The sequence below is a fragment of the Brachycentrus maculatus genome, unplaced genomic scaffold (genome assembly GCF_059751285.1).
Source record: "Brachycentrus maculatus isolate JH-2025_06_01 unplaced genomic scaffold, ASM5975128v1 h1tg000176l, whole genome shotgun sequence".
Classification (NCBI taxonomy): Eukaryota; Metazoa; Arthropoda; class Insecta; order Trichoptera; family Brachycentridae; genus Brachycentrus; species Brachycentrus maculatus.
The window spans coordinates 1315385-1336282 of NW_028280928.1; the positions used below are offsets into that span (position 1 = coordinate 1315385).

General features: G+C 34.7%; 1 protein-coding gene across 50 annotated transcripts in view; it reads left to right on the top strand.

Moving 5' to 3' along the window:
- The first annotated feature begins 338 nt into the window (after positions 1-338).
- Positions 339-20898, top strand: part of LOC148308110 (uncharacterized) — a 595155-nt gene continuing 574595 nt past the window's right edge. For 49 of the 50 annotated variants that reach the window (XM_088262331.1, XM_088262327.1, XM_088262325.1 and 46 more), the window contains exons 1-4: positions 339-473; positions 1229-1466; positions 1576-2133; positions 2217-2300. In XM_088262331.1, the coding sequence (XP_088118457.1) occupies positions 1256-1466; positions 1576-2133; positions 2217-2300 (853 nt within the window). In that variant the 5' untranslated portion in view covers positions 339-473; positions 1229-1255. Of the gene's footprint in view, positions 474-1228; positions 1467-1575; positions 2134-2216; positions 2301-4753; positions 5063-20898 lie in introns of those variants that run through there. The other variant, XM_088262314.1, reaches the window with a different exon arrangement.

The window sequence follows — 20898 nt, forward strand, 5'->3', positions numbered from 1 at the left end:
TAATTTATTTTAAAAATAAATGTTCCAGTGTAATATTTAAATGTGTGTGTAATTTATGTATGTATTTTATTAAATACTTTTTTTGTTGATACGAATGCACCCGTGTGTTGAATTGTAATCAAAATAAAAACTTTTATTTTTTATATCAAAATCATCACGCGTAAGTAAAAAATTCTTTAAACATAAATATAAAAATATAAATTAATGATGGATTATAATGTATTATTTCAGTATATTGTTTGAAATAATGATATTTTGCTAAAAAAAGATGGACTACTTTAATATACTTTACCGCTAGCGCTCGGTGGGAACTTGTCTAGAACAAACCCGGCGTCATCATTCCAATTTGGGACACGAACGTTGCTAGGTGTGAAAACGATCTGCGGTGTTAAACAAGAGTCATCGCGTCCCATTGCTGATAAATCATTATTTCAATGTTTTATCCGCAAGTCATTGAAAACAAACTTATTTAGGTGAGATTTTTCAACTAATTTTGCTATTTTTCCAGGGATTTCGTTCAGATTGTTCTTCTTTCAAGATGGCTGCCGTTGAGCGTCAGTGACGCTATCCCTATTTTACCTTGTTTTCGCTATCTCTGATAGTTTATTTCTATGTTTTCTTCAATAATTGTCATTAATCTTCTATACAAACCACATTTCCGTTCTTACCGGCGCGTATTCTTCATTATTTCTATTATTTTGCTTCGCGTGACGCGCTGTTTGCATTATGGGGTGTGCTCGCCGAATGTGTCTCGACTCTTGAATGCTTGTTTCATTGTATATTTGGGATATTTATCTAGTTTTGGATTGGGATTCGATGTTTTCAATAATTCCCTTCGTCGGTTTCTCGCTCTTCGTCGCTGAAATCCATGCAAATTCAAATTTTTGCTAAATGTAAATTCATTGATTGCGCAGATGGAAAAACGATTTAGAAAAGAAAATTGGGTATAATCATTGTAAATGTTTTTAGTCTGGTACGGGTTCGATAGTATTGATTTTTCAGCAGGTTGCTCCTGCGCATGCGCGACCGCAAGGCACGCCGCGCGGGTGACGCCGGCTGTCCGCCATTTTCTCGCGGCCTCAAGTCTCGCGGCTTTTACGCGTCAGCCTTTTTACATTCATTATTTTATACCATTGTAGACATCGGACGCTAGTTACAATTTATTTTCACGGGATTGTTAGATATTTGGTCGGATGGGATTGACATTTTTTTCTCCTTTTGTCTCTAGGGTAACGTTCAACCAATATAGTCCGCCATGGCGTCGGACGAACAATTCTCATTATGTTGGAACAACTTCCATTCCAACATGTCCACCGGGTTCCACGGGCTCCTCTCCCGTGGGGACTTGGTGGACGTGACGCTGGCCGCAGAGGGCAGGCTGCTGCAGGCCCATAAGTTGGTGCTGTCTGTGTGCTCGCCATACTTCCAAGAAATGTTCAAGATGAACCCCACACAGCACCCAATAGGTAAATATTCCGATTTTATGAAGAAAAAAAAATCAATGAAAAAAAAATTTTGCAAAAAGAACTTTTTGAAAATGTGAGTGGTTTTTAATGTTTTTCTCTTTTGTTTCAGTGTTTTTAAAAGACGTTAGTTATAACGCGTTAAGAGATCTCTTACAATTTATGTACCAAGGGGAAGTTAATGTTAAGCAAGAAGAATTAGCGTCATTCATCAGTACGGCCGAGCAGCTCCAAGTTAAGGGGCTGACCGGAAACCAGAGTGACGACAGTTCGACACCCGCCTCTAAGCCAAAGCCATCATCCAGACCCGGGCCCAGATCGTCGCAACAGCGCCAATCTCTGAACAAACCTGAGACTGATTTAGATTCTAAGCCAATTACCCCCGTAGCACTTAAACGACCAAATAGGCCATCCATTACTCCTAGCAATCCCCAATCTTCTCAGCCCGCACCCGCCAAGAGAAAATGCGTAGACCCCCTAGAAGCCGGACCCTCAGGAGCGAACTCTAAAGACGACTATGTAACCATACCGGACGATGAAGAATCTACTACCGTGGCCCCCAAAATGGAACCTGAATTTGTTAACGAATCTTTATGGGAAGACGACGAAGATGGCACTAACAATGACGATGGCAACTTTGGCGAAGACGACTCGAATATGGAAATGTCAGGTGGGTTTCGATGAATATACGTCTATTTGACGAGTTACAATTAACGTAGCTTGCGTACTAAATTTCGTTTCTTTTTTCTACAGGATTCGGCGACGGCTCTGTTACAGGCGATACGGCAATAGCATGTGCGACGGGTGGCGAAAGCGGCGCTGTCGGAGATGCACAAGGTAGGATTGCAAATCCAACTTCTAACGCAAAGCCCGACGAATTGTCGACATTTTGCTGCAGCTGACGTCTCGTTCGCCCACCTGTTAAGACTCCATCGAGCTTATTTATGAACGTGTACAACTAGTTGCAGCGGGGTGTTTTTCAGTGAAGGGCATTTAAAAAGGGGTAGCCAAAGCCACGGTTATGCATCTTTGTTCCACACACTATTTATTGTTTATATAATTTTTATGTATGAATGTTCTCTAATGATGCCTGTCACGGGAAGAGGGATTTCTTGGGGTTTGGGTAGGAACGGGAATTCGAGTAAATTTATCAACTATTTTTTTTTATAAACGTTCATCATCCTTAGAAATCACCGGTCGTGGGTTCGATTCCCACATTATTTTAAATACACGGAACTACAGCAGAGATTCTTCGAAAGGTAGGAGAGGGGTCATTTTACCGTGGATCAAAGATGGGTAGTTTTTTTTTCAATCTATAATTTATTAATCGAATTGCACAATCTTTAAAATCTTGGCTCTGGCTACTACCTAAAAATGAAATATTTAGCGAAAAGACCTATTGCAGATTTTTTTGCGGTCGGTCGAAATGAAATACTTAAGTTTTTGAAGTACTTAAAAAAAATTAAATGTGACTTATTTTGTGTGCAAATAAAAATTCAGTGCTAGTTTCGTGGCAAGTGAAAGTGAGTGAAAAAGTAGTGTTGGTAACTGGTCATCTATAGGTATCGCGGAGGTAAAGGTATTTTTCGGTGTTTTTGTTTGTTTTTGGTATTACCGGAGGTTTGTATAAATATGTATATCTATAAATTAAATTGTTAATTTTTGTGATTTCAGTGTCAGATTATAGTGAGTGGCTGTGAGTTCCGTTGGGAGAAGACTTGGTAACCTTGGAAGTACAATGACGGATGCAGAGGGTGGTAGGGTGGAAAATGTATCCTTCATTGTACGTCCAACAAATGTAAATATATTTATCGGTTATTGTGGTAAAAAGTGGGTATTAAAAGGTAAAGGTTTGTTGTAAAGGAGTGGCAGGTATGAGGTAAGTATTTAGTTGCGCGGTGCGTTTTCATTTCGAAAGTTCGCCGCGTATCGGTCGGGAGTAGCATAACCCCGGCTCGAGTTTGCGGGAAGTGTACGCGCGGTGGCGTTATATTCCGTGATGCCGCCACCCCGCGTTCAGTTCTGTGACGCTTTGCAGAGCGGCCGCTAAGGGTCCCTCAGATCCTTCGCGTTGAACTCTTGTTTTCGTCTCGCCTGAGGATATATGACGCGAGACATGTTGCGTGGAAGGGCGCCGTCTGCGGTGAAGGTGACTGACACTTTCCGGAGCGCAGATTTGCGTAGTGGTACTAGCTTTTAAGTGCCGTTGCGGTACTGGGGCAATAGTAAACCGGATACCCGGTGGCATGCCACTATTTTTTTAGCTACTGGCGCACCGGTAAGGGTTGGGTGCGAAGGGATGAGACGTCGCGGTACTTGGTGCAGGTTTTGTTCCTACGCAAACCACCCCGGTTTCGGTAGGTCCTTTGCGAGCTAAGTCAGGTTATCTTGAAAAATTGCACCGCATTAGTCTTGGCATCGGCGCGTGTAGTAAAACTTTGGTTTTGAGGATAAATTAATTAGGTATGAAAATTAGCATACGTCAAGTACGTTCCATATTAAAATTTTTTGGGGTAATTTTGAACACTGATAATTTTGCATTTTCCTTTTTGTTTTCCATGCCCTTCGAACGAAATCTCCGGTATAGGGCGTTTGTGCCGCAAGGGATTTTATCGTCAGGCACTTCAGTTAGCATTATAAATGAATGATTGGTTTGTGCCATCTTCGGATCGGTGCGTGAACATGTGCGTAAAATCGATCGCGCTAAACCGTCATAATAATAAAACCCTTATCCGCACCCCAATGGTGCATAGGGCACTGCTTCATATAAACGCAGTATTATCTTGATCGTTTACACAAGAAGGAAAGGTGATCAGCCCTCCGCTTCAAGTACCAGTCCAGGGTAATATTGGGTAAATATTACATTGAAAAAATCACTTATATTTAATTGACCCCCCCCTGGGAATCGAACCCGGGACCTCCAGAACGGTAGCCGAGCATGCTGACTATTACACTGCGAAGGCGGACAGCCGTCATAGCCGCTTTTATTTTTCAAAACTGGACCGTAAAATTCTGAGCGGTGCACAAGCGTCTACAGGGTACATAGGTAGTAGATGACTGGGAAATTTTAACCCTTCGAGGACAGACCATTTAAAAACTAATTAAACTCAGCTCGTGAAGACTACACAAGCTGAGAGTATTTAGGTTTTAAATGGTATATCTCCAATAATAATACTTGGTGGGAACAGTACTAAAGAAAGTTCCGTGACGTCCGGTTATTAGTTTTTTGTTTGTTAATTTTCTTTGTTTTTCCTCCTTTTATGTGTCCATTCAACCGTTTTACCTGGCAGTATCTAATAAAAGGAAAGCTTCCTTTGGAAGACTGACGAATAGGCATTTCATGTGTCTGGTACCCTCGACTGGAAAGCGCCAGATTGCGATGCGCAGGTGTGTAGTGTGCAGTGCTCGAAAACTTCGCAAGGAATCACGTTACATGTGTAAACAGTGTGATGTAGCCTTATGTATACTGCCATGCAATGAAGTCTACCATACTCGAGAGGAGTTTTAGAATCTTATCAATATAATTTCTAAGAGTCACTTTCATAAGGACATGCTCACACACACATGAAAACACATGCAAATGTGAAGAAACTGGAATATTTTACTTGTTTCATTTCTCAAAAAACCACAACGTTCCTACCCACTAATCCTATGCCCACATGTATTAAATTCTTAATGGTGGTATGAATATATGGAGCGAATGGTTAATGAGAGAGTGACTAAGAAAGTATATTTGGTGAATGTGAACGGGAGAACCTCTTTTTTTTAAAGATTATATGTACAAAGAAATATTTTTTAAACTCCTTACCTTTCAATATATAAATATTTCTAGGATGGTTGAAAAAGATTTAACACGACCAGATCAATCAAAATCTAGAATCTGGCGGTGTCAAGTCACATAATTGAAGGGCTAGATGTATGATCGTGAAGGAAGCTAGGAGTGTATGTCAGGACAAAAGAGTGTGGAGTTCCATCCTCTCTACCTATCCCTGCGGAGAAACGACGTGATGGTAGTAGTAGTAGTCCTCCCATCAATATTCCCATGTAGCAGTATTGCCTTTCACAGGTCCTTCAATACCGTTGTTCGCAGCCCATCGAACATGTTCCACTTCTATACCAATTAATCTGAAGCGCAGAACTATAGATGTAAATGCGTTTTGAAAAAGAATGTTTTGAACTTAAAAAATAACTTTTGGTTGTTAAGAATGCTTGAACGCATTACAAAAAGAAAATAATGCAAATGTTGAAATAACAATTTAGCATGTAACAGTCGCCAATAACCGACTGTCATCTACTAATTTAACATAGTCAATGCGGTGCCTTATGCGCCACTAGGGATAGGGGTTGGAATAAGGAGAATAAACACATAGGTCTTGGCAGTGAGCTGTAATACAGAGGGAGGTCACAATAGACCTAATATGGTCGCAGTGACATAAGGGATGCAAGATCCCTTGACCTCAAAAAAAAGGTAAGTACTAAATTTGCTACAATGATGAAACTGGTGTTTTCTACAAAGGGGGCGTTTGAAATAAATTGTACGGTAAACCCCCCTATAATGCTTAGATTGGTACCTCGTTATCAATGGGAACGTTGTAGGGATATTTTTAAATTGTAATTTTAAATGACTCATTTCAGTATTTTCTGCTGATTAAAATGTGAAAATACAATTCCAATTACAACACAAAAATTCCCTATGATAATGCGGTGCCTATCTCAACGTTACGGAGGGTTTTACTGGATTGTAAAGATGGCTAAAGAGGTATGCAAGTAGAATCATTGATATAAATCATAATCACGATATACTCGAGTGGCAACTTGATAACTTGATATCCTTAAGGTAAGTACCAAATTTGTTACAGTTATGAAACTTTTTTTCCACAAACATCTGTTTGAAACAAATTGTATTGTAAACCGAGCTGCGAAGGTACCTCCGAAGCAATGTTACAATACAATTTGTTTCAAACGCCTATCTGTGGAAAACATCAGTTTTCTAACTGTAGCAAATTTGGTACTACCCTTAGGGATACTATTTATTCCTAATCAAGCAGAATCACTGATGATATACTCAAGTAGCAATGTGACAACTAGTATATTATTCTAGATTGTAAAGAAGAAAAAAAAGTAAAAAATACATCAAATGAATACGCAGATAAGAGTCCTGGATCATCAATTTACTTTGTTTTTCAAATGTCTCCAACTTCATGGCAAATGATTGCAGGGTGTAAATAGTAAATAAACAATTCACTAGTATATTAGACTAGATAGTGAAGAAAGAAAAAAGTTAGAAATACATCAAATGAGAACGCAGATAAGAGTCTTAGATGATCCATTTACTTTGTTTTTCTAATGTCTCCAACTTCATTGCAAGGATCATTCGCAGGGTGTAAATAGTAAATAAACAATTCACTAGTATATTATACTAGATTGTAAAGAAAGAAAAGTAAGAAAGACATCAAATGAGAATGCAGACAAGTGTCCTGGATGATCCATTGACTTTGTTTTTCTAATGTCTCCATTTTCATTGCAAGGATCATTCGCAGGGCGTAAATAGTAAATAAACAGTTCAGAAAACATTAAGTACACAACGGAGTCCTGGTTCCAACTCTGATGTATGGAAGTGAAGCATGGAGTTGGCAAAAGAAGGATGAAAGTAAACTGAAAACAGTAAAAATGTGATCCCTCAGACGAATGTATGGAGAAAAAAAACGATATACGATAGATGTTCGAATGGTGAAATAGGGAAAGAATGCAAAAAGATAAGCGTTAATCGATAAAATTAAAAAAGATGTGTTGAGATGGTTTGGACGTGTTGAACAAATAAGTAAGGACATAACGGTAAAACAAATTTATGAAGCGAATGTAGTTGGAAAAAAGGAGCAGCGGTCTTCCGAAAAACTTGGCATGTTCAGGTATGTCAAATACTTGAAAACGGTGAGGTCAGGACTCGAATTGGAGGGTATGTATAAGCAGATACATGAATGTGGAAAAGGCGAAGAATATTTGCAAATACAGTGGTGTGGACGTGATGGTTAATTAGTTAGTTTTTTAGAAAATTTACTAATTGCACCGACTAGTCGTGATTATTTTTAAAGCCATTATTTAAAGATGCATTTTATTATTACAAATTGACTTATTTGCATCATATCTTGCTATTTTCTAAAAAAAATTGTGTGAAAATAAATTAATTTCCGTACAATAAATTATTACCATGCAACAGTGTAAGAGCTAACGTTAGATTTACATATGTGCCAAACAATAAACGCCGCTGTGACCAAGGTAATACGAGCCATTATTCCTTGCGTTAGTGCGTTTAAAATTCATCCAGAGATGGCAGTAGTAGTACGAAAATAGACCCGATGAAACGACGGCCGCGTGAGTTTTAAATGTTATCATTAGATTTCAACTGAGTCACTCGGATTATGAATGTAAATAATAATAATAAATCAATAAATATTTTGAATAAGTTCATTTTTCAAATAAATAGGTTTGTAACTTTATAACCATTTGTAATTTCATACTTTTTAAAATGAAAAATGTGAAACTTCGGTCAATTTTTTTTCTTAGTTTTTTTTTTTTGTTTTTTCACAAAATTCAAGTCAGTGTACAAGTCATTATTGATTCTCAAATCTGCGTATTTTATAGCCAAATATTTAACATTTTCAGTATATATCAGGGAGGCACAGGATATCGATCAAAAAAATCCCTCCTACTACTGACTTACGTCGAAAATTATTTTATGCAAAAAAAAAACCTGAATAAATGGGTCCTAAAATATTTTTATTATTACTACATTTTTTTACAATACTTAAAAAAACATATTTAAGGTGCAGTATTCGATACCTCGCAACATTATTTTCTTTAAATCTATATTAAGGTTACATTTGACGTAATCGAATTTTTTTCTTAAACACCGTTTTTGTATTGAAAACATTAGATTTTCTTCGAAATAAATATGTTTTGAAGAGAAAAAAAAATATCGAAAGGTAAGGAGTTAAAAAAAAAAAATATGTATTATAAAATTTAAAAAAGTGTAATTTTGTTCTTTAAAAAAATTAGTGTGAACGCTTACTGAATTTTATTATTGAGAGTTTTTTCAGTCTTTTCGTTTATTTTTTAATATTTTTTTTCAAAAGAGAAGGAAATAAAACGAGGGCAATGTTTTTTATGACCCGTAGAACATAGATCATATGCATAAATTATTGTCAACCCATGTTGCCAAATTTAATTATTTAAAAATATAATCACTGCGTAATTTGACAACATTCTAATGAAATAGGTTTGATTTGACAACATTGTTTTCATGGTACAAGCGATAAACATCACTAGAGCAAAGATAATACAGTACATTTTTCCTTGCGTTAGTATTGTAAATGTTTATTAAAGCTACACCGAGAGATGGCAGTAGTAGTACGAAAAATACTCCAAGAAATGATTGCAGACCACTGAGAGAATTTTACTGTAGTTACGGCGGTAGTACCTAGATTATGGAGTTATGAGGCTACAAATACTAGATGTAAAAACCTAAAAAAATAATAGATGTGTATCTAAGATAATTGTAAAAAAATACAAAAATGTGTGTTATATTGTAATAAATTATTCTGCGATATTTTCGTAAAATACTACCTCAAGTGTACAATCACTAAAAAAATCTTTGAGATAAAAAAATTCAGGCAACCTCGTATTGTGAGCGTCATATTGATTAAAGTCATAATTAGGTAATGGGTTAAATAAATGAAAAATTAAATAACCCGAGCATTAATAAGCCGAGGTTCCGTTCCGAGAGACACCGGCGTAAATAAAATCTGTGTAAAATGAACACAAAATATAATGGACGATACAAGGTTAGGTTCCGTGCCAAAATTAAAAAAAAATAGCATATGTATTTTTTTATTAAATAACCTATATTTAATATATAAAGTTTACCTATTACATAGTCTATATATAAAAAAGCTAACCTCTTCTTTAGAAGAAAGGATATGAGATATTTATATAGTTTATCCATAATTTTTTTCTCACCCTCTTTGGGATTTTCTGATTGAGGATGATTTGATTCCTCCATCAACTTCTTCCAATAGAGGCCTGTTTTATCACAATTGAAGATAAGATCTGCGGGGTAGTTGGCTTGTTTTGTTTCACAATTTCTTGAAACTTTTGGGGGTAGACTAGACTAGGGCTGCTGCTAGTCAGCGCTCGCTGCTTCGCCGCATAATTTGATGCTGCGGATTTTGCTTCGAGATTTGAACCTCGCGAACCAGCCACTGCTTGCCAAAAAAGTTTCGTCAGTGTTTTCTCGCGCCTTCAAATCGGAAAAAATCAACTTTGCTTTTTCGCATATGACTGCTTGTGTTACAGGAATATTTTTTTGATTGGCATGGTCAACCCACAATGCTAACATTTTTTCCATTTTCTCGATATTTTTGCTCCGGCTGTAAGTTGCGTGCTTTACACTTACGGCCGTCGTCTGTTGAGCGGAACGTTTTATTTTGATAGCGTTTTTCACGATCGTTGTCACAGTGGACGGGGGTAGATTTAGAGCGCTGCAGACAAAAGGTCGGGTTTGGCCGTCTTCAATGCGTTTAATAACGTCTATTTTTGTCTCCAGTGAAATTGTTTTTCGTACTTTTTTCGCACAATGTTTGGGTGGTGATTTGGGTTCCCATTTTGAAACTACAACAAACATTTGAATATTCTATTAATTTTAATACAACTAAATTTAAAAATATAAGCATACCTTTTTATTTTTCTTAAAAATAAAATGAAAATTAACTTGGAAATTATATATTTTATACAATAGCCTGCTTGCGCACACGATAATATAATAACAATTATTATTATTATTTTATTTATTAAATAATTAGAAAATAAAATAAGTAAATAATATTAATTACAAAACAACTTGTTAAAGTGTCTCTGCTATTAGAATCTAGTCGTTCTGGTGTGTGTCGAACCGGTGAATCCCACGGCCGCGGCCGGCACCAACCGACGTAAATCGAACCGGCGCAAAACGACAGACACCTGTACCTACATGTATTTTTCGGGTAAAATTTAATACACAGAAAATTTGTCTTATCATCACTGATCCTGTTTTACATCGTGGATTTTAATTTATTGAGTTTAGGTGGAGAAAGGAAGGGAGAAAGAAAAATAAGTGGTATTTTTTTTGTTTGCTTTTATTGTAACAAAACAATATGCGCTTTTATACAATAACATCTGAAATATTTTAACGATACAATCTAAATATTTTTATTTGCAACAAAAACTATAACTTTTATAGTTCATTTATTTATCGAATCTATGTAAGTGCTTCTTGAATAAGAACATACATGCGAGATAAAAAAAAATAGAAAACTCATTTGTACATCAATGTAATTAATAGTCTGTGAAAATTATTCTGGTCGGCGTACAAAAATACTGGTCGATCATAGGAAGGTACCTGTTTTTTGTCTTCCACCGAGGCTAGAATAATTAGCAAAAATATATAAAAATACAAAAACGCAAAAACGTAAATATGTTATGGAGGAATACCTAAAATCTTAGCCTTGTATTTATTATATTTATAGAGATATAATGGTTATTAGAAGCAATGTGTACTAGGTATACAACACCGGGAAGGGAGGGTTAAAGCATATAGCTCTGATGATGCCGACTTTCCTGTACATATTTTCTTAAACACAGCACTAAGCAGAACCTATGACCAGACGATTATTTCCAAAATGAAAACATTGTGTACATTGAATCAACAGTATATATCAATATATAATTCTTACGTAGCGAAATTGGTTAGCAGAGAAGAATTTCCCATATTAATTTTATACATTATTTTCAATTTAAATTTGTATTTTTGTTCCGTTTAATTTATGTTTAAGAACCTGACAAAGAGTGTTTGAATACGGCTAATTGGGATAATTGGTGGTATTTGGTATTCCTATTAAATATTTAACCTCGTGAGGAAAAATATATTTAAAAAAAAATGATCAGGCCTACCCTAACTAAATCATAACTTATCAAGTAATTGCCGTCGCTTTGTACCCAATGTTTTCGAAATAAATATAAACGTAACTCGATTCGTTATGTTCTACAAAATTTCCAACGATAATATGTATATATTTTAAATTACTTAGTTTACATTCTTGGCACTTTCGTTCATTCGAAAAACGCCAATTGCCCTTTTTTGATATCCAATCAATATTGAATAAAATATATCGTTTTAAACTCTAGAAATATCAAACGCACCTATGCAAAAATTGCGAAAGTTGAAGGCACAATGACAGATCGAAAATGAGTGACATAATGGAGTTGCATTTTTGACTGTTTTTTGTTGTCGTGTTTTTTTTGTTAAAACCATTCAGGAATTTCGTAAAATATGTATTTTTTACTTTATTTATGCTTTATATTCTTATAACACAAAATAAAATGTAAAATGAACAAAAAACACTACATAAATAAAAACACAAACACTAAGTATTAAGAGAATTTAAGAAGTATTAAGAGAAAAAATATTTAATAATAGCAAAAAAAGCAAAAACAAAAAATGTGGGTTGCAATTACTTTGGAGTTTCATTACGAAAAGTAAATCAAATTAAATTAAATCTTTACTATTATAATTTTTTTAAAGAATAGTGTTTTTTTTCGATATTTTTAGACAAAAAAACAGTACAATTTCTTTTAAACATTCATAGTAATCTTGAAGGTAATTTTTTAGACCAGGGGCGGGGAATAAAAAATGTAAATGTCGTTATATATAAAAAAATCAGCCTCCGTAATTTATGTTCACAAAACTCGAAAATTAGTCGATAGATTGTTTTGATTTTTACAAACATGATCTTATGTTGAAACAGATCAACGAATGTGGTCTTTAGAAATGAAAAGGTTCCCATCTGGTTTAGACCCTTATGTAATAATAAAAATGTTTTTTTCCTTCATAAATCAACAACCCAGCCTACGTCTCGCTTTGAGACGTCGCTAATTCAAGTCTAAATTAATCTTCTTCCTTTACAATGATCTCATATTGGACTTCTGGATCAGAGAAACAGGTGTGTAGCTCGTTGATGTAGACGATTCCTTCTGGCACTGTGTGGACCCTGGCTCTGCAATCCTTGGACTTGGAGCAGCGCCAGTGGACCTTGGAGCGGAACTTGTTCACGTAGCGGTATGTTCTCCCGTTCACTCTCAGCATCTTGCGACCCTTGATCGAGCGGATGTACTCGGCATCCATTTCTAAACAAAGGAAAAGTAAGGTGTGATTATAAATCGAGTACACATAAGCAGATGTAAACAGCGATCTATGGAGGGACGAATGCTAGGCACAAGTCTAAGAGAAATGAGGAAATCTAATCAGAAATCAGACAGCGGACAAAAGTTCTTGATGTGGTAGGATCTATCTCTCTCTCTCCCTGTGGTAGGATCGTATTGCCAGACTAAAATGGCTTTAGGTCATATTGTGAGACAGGGAATGGACAGATGGTCATCCTGAGTTCTGCGTCAGAGACCATGGGACATTAAAAGAATAATAGGTCGGCCTCAAAAAAGATGGGCCGAGTAAGTGGATTGAAAAGCCCAAACAAGAGAAGTCTGGAAAATATAGAAGAGACTGGAGTGGAGAGACGGCTGACAAAGAAAGAAAAACACATTAGCAGTGTATAAGCTACACAAGCTTGTATGAGTAGGGGAATGCGACCCCGATTGCCCCAGTCGTTGATTCTATTCTCCTTTTCCCCTCCCGTTTGGCAGTAACAATCTAGCCATCCTAATCTTAAGGTACAAATAGACATGCTACTATTAAGCATGTTTAAGACGAGTGTACACCTAGCTGTATACGTTTGCAACACAAAAAATGTTTTACAACATAAAAAAACATTTGTAATATTTAAAAAATATTAATTATAATCACAGTTAGACTTCCTCATTCTTTTTTATCACTTTCTGCACAGAAAAGGTGCATAGGTCACCTCGACAACTAATTAAAGGAAGGTAAGGTGATCAGTCATGCGCCCCGGATGTGGGAGGATTAGAATATACGTAAAGGGATATTGATGACAAAAGTGATGGTGCTCAGAGTGAAGGTCATTTCCACCACATGGGAAACGAAATGGAGGAGGAACAGTAAGTACTGTGAAAGGAAGAGTGTGATTACTGGGTGTTCAAAAACATAGGTCATAATGAAGTGAAACCAATTAGAATTGTAAAAATAATAATTTATTAAGACGATTCGGTGGCACAAAAAATAACCCGTAAATCAATTCAGATATCTAAAATACATTACATAATATCGCAGGATATTTTATTAAATTCAAAAGAATTACAGAGAGACAGGAGATTCAAAGGAATGTTCCTCAAATTTATTGAATTTTCACACTATTAAAAAACATACATGCAATTAAAAATTAAAAAACATTCTCTTAATAAAATATCACATAACATTTAAGTGTAAAATATTTTTAAGGTTTTAAGTAATGTTTAACATCGTAATGAAACTTTATTATCTCAAGATAGTTATATTTCTGACTAGTGATGGGATTCAACATTTTCAAGAACCGGTTCGCCCTTTAGGAACTACTCCTAGCCCCCCCCCCATAGAAAATATTTTTTTTACATTTATTTGTTTTTTATTCTGCACATAAAAAGAATATTTACATAACAACTGAGAATGCTCCAATTATAATATTAGGTACAGATTTAAAAGTTAATTAAAAGTTACCGATACATGATCTCAATCGGAATATTGTGTGACAACAAAGGGTTAAGGACAGGTTCGGCGAACTCTAAAAAAATTAGGCACCGGTTCGCTAGAACAGGTGCGAACCGGCTGATTCCCACCACTGCCTATGACAGATATTACTAAACTACGTAAATTCATTTGTAATCTAACATTACAAGTTCACGATTTTCGTACATGTTTTTTTTAACTCGTATTTTAGTAGAAGTATTGAAGTTCATGGAAATATAGGAACTATACAATTCGATTTGCGAGTGATTGACGATAAAACATGTATTATTTATAGATTTGGCGTTTAATTTGTAGAACTCCATTTTAATTTATATGTTTAAATATTTAAAAAAACAAACACTAGTGTATTTTATTGTTAAAAACTATTTTTATATGTTTTTAACAATAAAATACAATAAAGTAGACTCAAAAATCAGTGTTTGATTTAAGCTTATTTATTGATTTGACGTTTAATTTGTAGAACCCCATTTTAATTTATGAATAAATTTTTAAATCCAACTCAGATTTTTTTGAGTCTTTGTTGTATTTTATTGAAAACACATAAAAATTAATATTGTGACAATGTTTCGCCTAGTTATGGCATAGTTGAAAATGTCATAACTATTGTCACAATATTAATTTTTTGTGTTTTTAATAAAATAAAACTTAGTAGACTCAAAAAATCAGCTTTTCATTTAAAAATGAATTCATAAATTTGATTTTAACATATAAAATAAGACATGAAATTGAACTTTGTAACTTGATTTAAGTATGTTGTATTTGACAATGGACCTAATATTTAATACAGGCTTTAAATTTTAATATGTATAATACATAAAAAAAAATGGCACGAACAGACTGTCCACGTAAATGAATTACTGGATATTTTCGTCTTAAATCCGTTGGTTTCTAGAAAAGATTTAAAAATATTTTGGAGAAGAAGTACATGTTAATTGTATCGATACGCATTGCCCATAACAGAAGGATCTACAACCTGAGGACGATGAGAGTTGACCCTAACAGTCTACAAAGATGGTAAGCTGGAATGGAGCCAGGGAGAATAAGAAGAAAAAGAACATGTTAATTGTATATATATAAGCATGGCATAAGTGACGTTGCCCATGACACAAGGATCTTCAACCTGAGGATGAGGAGAGCTGACCCCAACAGTAAATAAAGACAACAACATGAGCCCAGGAAGAAGAAGAAGAGAAACATGTTTATTATATTGTGTTACTGTTGTATAAATAAATATGTAAAAGTTTGCTCAAAATGTGTGTTTTTGTCAACGTTTATGTTTTTAACAGCTTCTATGACCTCAATGGCGGTGCCATTTGTTGAACGCAACTGCAGCATACGCAATACTAATCATTGCTCATGGCGGACAGCGTGCTTCTTGACAGATGTCATCAGATGTAGGGTCTGTTGGAAGGTTTCAGTGGTTGTGCGTCTGCCACTCGTGTATGACGCTCTCGCCGCGCGTGCGCACGCGCGACTTGCAGCGCGTGGTGGAGTGCTTCACGCAGCGCCAGTGGGCCACGCCGTCCCTCTCGCCCTCGTGGCAGAAGCTGTACTCCTTGTACACCAGCTGCATCCCGCCGCGCCTGGACAGCCGGAAGTACACGTCTCCTGTGGACATCGCAACCAGTTAACGGACAACACTATGTGGAGAACACAACCAGTTAGCAGACTATACTACGCGGAGAACACAATCAGTTAGCAGACTACACTATCTGGAGAACAGAACCAGTTAGCAAACTACACTATGTGGAGAACACAACCAGTTAGCAGACTACACTCTGTGGATAGCACAACCAGTTTAACGAAAATACAATGTGGAGAACCCAATCAGTTTACAACAACACTATGTAGAGAACACAGCCAGCTAAAAGAGAATACTATGTTGTGAACACAATTAGTTAACATACAACACTATGTGGAGAACACAACCAGTTAACAGATAACACTGTGCGGAGAACGCATCCAGTTGAAACCAGTTTCGTGTTTCAGATCCCCCGTATGAATCGTCATTTATTTTGTATTATTAAACTGAAACATAAATGAATTTGAAAAGCTCGATAATTGGGTGTGTATAATTAATATAAATTGCTTATTTAAATATAGATATTTTTCTTATAAAATCAATACCCACACCATATCAAACAACATACTACATATGTACACAATACTATATACAAAACACCAAATAATACTATGCGGAGATGGCGATCTGGTGGTCGATTCCAAAGGAAAGATAATGCATTAACTACGGCGTATCCCAAACTTTATAATTGTATTTTTTCTCGGCAACTTCTTGCATACTAACACAAATCAACTGGCAGTTTGAAAATGCTGAAGTCGTTATATAAGTCCAGAAGTAAGTTTAAAGTTATCTACAATACGTAATTAATGTGCAATATTTCTATTGGAATCAACCACCAGAGGCTACAACAGTAAGTTAATATCAGTTAGTAAATAGACAATACAGATACTTACTTGAACAATAAAAGTAAATTGCTTGAATAAAAAGGTTATTATTTTTTCATTGTTATTGTGTTTTTTTTTTGTCTTTGTAAAATATAATTTTTATTAAGAAACTTCCTATTAATAATATACAGATCAAATACCAATAATTACCCAAGTTCATGAGTACATAATGGTCACAGGGTAATTCAACCATTTACTCCTTGGTTTCACTGAGTTTTGTTTATTAGCTAGTTATCCACAAGGAAAATTATACCCTATTCAATGAAACAATATTTTTAATAAAATTATGTATTTGCTTATAAAAGTAGTGGCATGTATAAAAATCACATTATTATATCCCATTATAAAACAAAATATAAGTTATCAGATAAGTATTCCAAAATTACATTCCAAATTATATATTTATAGTAAAAAAATTATCAAAAATATTGTAACTTTTTTCTTAATTGTATCTTAAATATAATAGGTAAAAGTTACAAAATATATTTTTATAAGTGAAATACCATATGTCTATACAAGTTATCTTATTTTTTATTAATAATCTCAGATCTCCATAGTGTATGATAGGTTTAAAGTGAATAATACCATTTGGTACTTATATAACTATTAAGCACCATTATTTTTAAACAAGACTTTAAATACAATACAGTTTATTTTTATTTTTAAATGGCCTCACATGAAATTTTAGGATACTATGATCAACAGTGAATGAAAATATATAAAATATTCATATTAATTACGCATTTAAGGAATGAATGTGGTTTTTTCATCAACCCCGACCCTCATTATAATTATACAGTCTGCCGCCCGACCCTCAGTATACTAATCACAAGTAACCGCAAGCCCAATTCTCATCTGTACAATGTTTTTTGGCGTTTCTCATGTTCTACCAAAAGTACGCAAATAGAACCTTTATAAGCGTCTTCCGCTCTCTACCAACAGTATGTAAAAGACACTTTTAAGCGTTTCCTATAAACAATGTGTTAACATTGAACATTTTACATCTAAAAGATGTTATTTTAATTAATACAGTCATGTATTCTGTTGCAATTGAGATTAAAGAGATTTTGATGATTTCGATAGAATGGAGTCTTTTGTTTTAAATATATATTTCACTGTAATTGTTCCCATGAGTAATTCGACTTGCGCAGAACAATTAACGAATTTTATTTGTATCAGCAACTGTAACAACTTGAAACATTTGAGGTGATGTTAGAAGTATTGGGACCTAAACAGAAAAATAATGATATTGAACTTCGTTGAAAGAGTTGTCCTTAAACAAAAATTCTGGATTTAAATGCCGAGGGACTGATATGAAAAAAATGTATAGGCACTCAACAGAAGGGAGGAAAAGGAACATTTCAGGGTTCATGACTTTTCATGGCTTGTTTAAGCGGCAACATTATAAAGTGAGTAGAATATTCATTCTTCAGCTTCAGGAGAGTGAATGCTGGGAACAAAGTTAATGGTGCACTGAAATCAGTTATAGCAAATAAAAACCTATCAGCGGAAGCTAAACTGGCAGTGCACAACGGAGTCCTGGTTCCAACTCTAATGTATGGAAGTGAAACATGGAGTTGGCAAAAGAAGGATGAAAGTAGACTGAATGCAGTCGAAATGCGATCTCTGAGAAGAATGTGCGACAAAAATGATGTATGATAGATGTACGAATAGTGAAATAAGGAAGGAATGCAAAGCTGAGATAAGCATTATCGATAAATTAAGAAAGGTGTGTTGAGATGGTTTGGACATGTAGAACGAATGAGTGAGGAAAGAACGGGAAAAGAAGCAGAGGAAGACCGAGAAAAACATGGCACGATCAGGTATGCCAAATACTTGAAAGTGGTCAGGTTAGGAGTCGTAACAATCGGAGGGTATGTATGAGGAGATGCATGAACGTGGAAGAGGCGAAGAATGTTTGCAAGGACAGAGTGGTGTGGCGCTCTATTCTCTCTGCCTACCCCTGCGGGGAAGCGGCGTGATGGTTAGTTAGTTAGAATATTCATCATTCTACTCATGACTGATAATTAATACTATTTATTTAAAGCTGAACTAAAAAATAAGGTCCAAATATGTATATGAAAATTCATTTTCCAGGTGTTGTCAAATAAGTGATATACGGATAAAATATCAATGAATAAAGGTTTCTGCACTATTTACTACATGAAAAATTCACCAGAATACGATCAAAACTAATTTGACATATAGAGCGTATCATGTCACATGAGATGTTACATAGATGTTCAATCGTGAGTATAATGATAAATATTAGTATATAAAGTGATCACTTCATCCTGCAAATGACTGGTCAGCAAATATGTAAATACCCTTCATAAATTTTCATTTTGTCTGTTAATAAGTATAAAAAAATTATAGTTGATTTACTATTTCTTTGCTAAAGTTAATCCCATATTTTAAGGTTTTTTTTTCAAGAAAAAAACATGTGACTGCAGAATTGTTTGATGAACCATACCACTGATTGAAATAAGTTAGACTTTGAGAAATTCACAAATTACATATCATAATATTTGTATTAATATTTGAACCTAAACATTGTATCCGGGCATAGATAAATCACATTTTACTTCTAATACCTCCTTCACAGTCAAATCTTTAAGTGGAGCAATATTGTTGGTAAAAGGATTTTTGGTTTTCAGTGGATGAAGAGGTTTCCGGGGATGATTATGCAGTCCTTTGGCGCAAATAACCTTATCGCCGAGGGTGTGAATTCTTGCTCTGCATTTTCCTTTTTTCGATGTGCATCTCCAAATGATTTTGTTTTTTACAATGGATTCTTCGCAGAAAGAAAACTCGTTCACAATCATTAGAAGTTTTCCCTTCCGAGATCGAATGAAATAAACATCTGAAAAAAATAAATTAAAATAAGTACGAATCAAAATATTTTTCTCATTTACAAGTAAAAACATGCAGGTACGAGATTGTAAATATATAAAGAAAACAAAACATTTTGTAAAATATTTTATTCATTATGATAATATCGAATAAGTTACAAATATATAAAAAAATAGTTACAAAATGATATTAACAATAATCTAGCAGTGTTGTAAAAAAATAAAAAAAAACAAATACTTTTTTTTACCTTTCATTACTCACATTGTTTCAATCATGTATTTCGGGCTATATGTGTTTTTTTAATATTTAAAAGTATTTATGGAAAATGGAAAAGAGGAGTATAAAGGAAATCATATTTAAGATTTTAAATAATGTTTGAGTATTTTAAATAAGCTATGGGTATAATCGGGAAATGTTTATGAAATTTACTGAGATCAATTTAACAATTTCATTATTGTCATTTTAGTGGTCACTTTGTGGTAAAATTTAAATAATATATTTTTAATTTATCCTCGGAAATGGTTTAGTTTAGTTAACATATTGTTTGCGGAAAACAGTTAAAAGCGTCTTTTACATACTACTGATAAAGAGCAGGAGACGATTGTAAGCGTTCTACTCATCACTTAGCTGAAGAAACATTATTTAACCGTTTGAGTGCCATTGTTTTTAACTCATATATCGCAGCGTGCAGGAGAAAGTGACTAACTAGCAAAACGTAAATGTTAAGGAGGGCCATTTAAGTAACTTTTGCTAGCCAAGAAAATAAACATCAATGCAGTTAGTCATTTTTAACAAGTCAATAATTATACTTCCAAATTCAAAATCGCATTGGGAATTTGTTCAGGGCAATATTAAGCTAGTAAGATATCAAATATTTAATGATAATGTTTTTTTTTAAATGCACTTGGTCACTTTCTACTGTATGACTACGATATACTTAAAAATGCCAAGGAAATCTTTGTTTTTTATGTCATTTACCCTTGACGTAAAAAAACTGTATCTCTACAAAAATGTTTCAATTTTAATAATTTTTTCGGTGTTTTCTTTATAAAAGCATGTAAAAGGGTAATAAAATACAAATAAAATTTTTGGAAATATATATTGTGAACAAAAATCATAACAAAACTGGAATCCTAAAGTAAAATAGTTAACATGTGTGCTTTCCCGCACAGACTCCATGGAGCCCTTTCTTACAGCGGGCGCAAATCAAGTTGCTCCTCTTCACAGCGCTGCGATCCTTGCTGCTGCACACCACGCAGCGCCGTAATTTACGCCCGGGCAACTTTTCTAATCCAATACTTCGAGGGGGAGATGTAGTTTGAGTAGCAGTTTCTGGCCTATTTTTGAGGACCAACCATTTCTCTTCTGAAAAAAATATATTGATTTTTA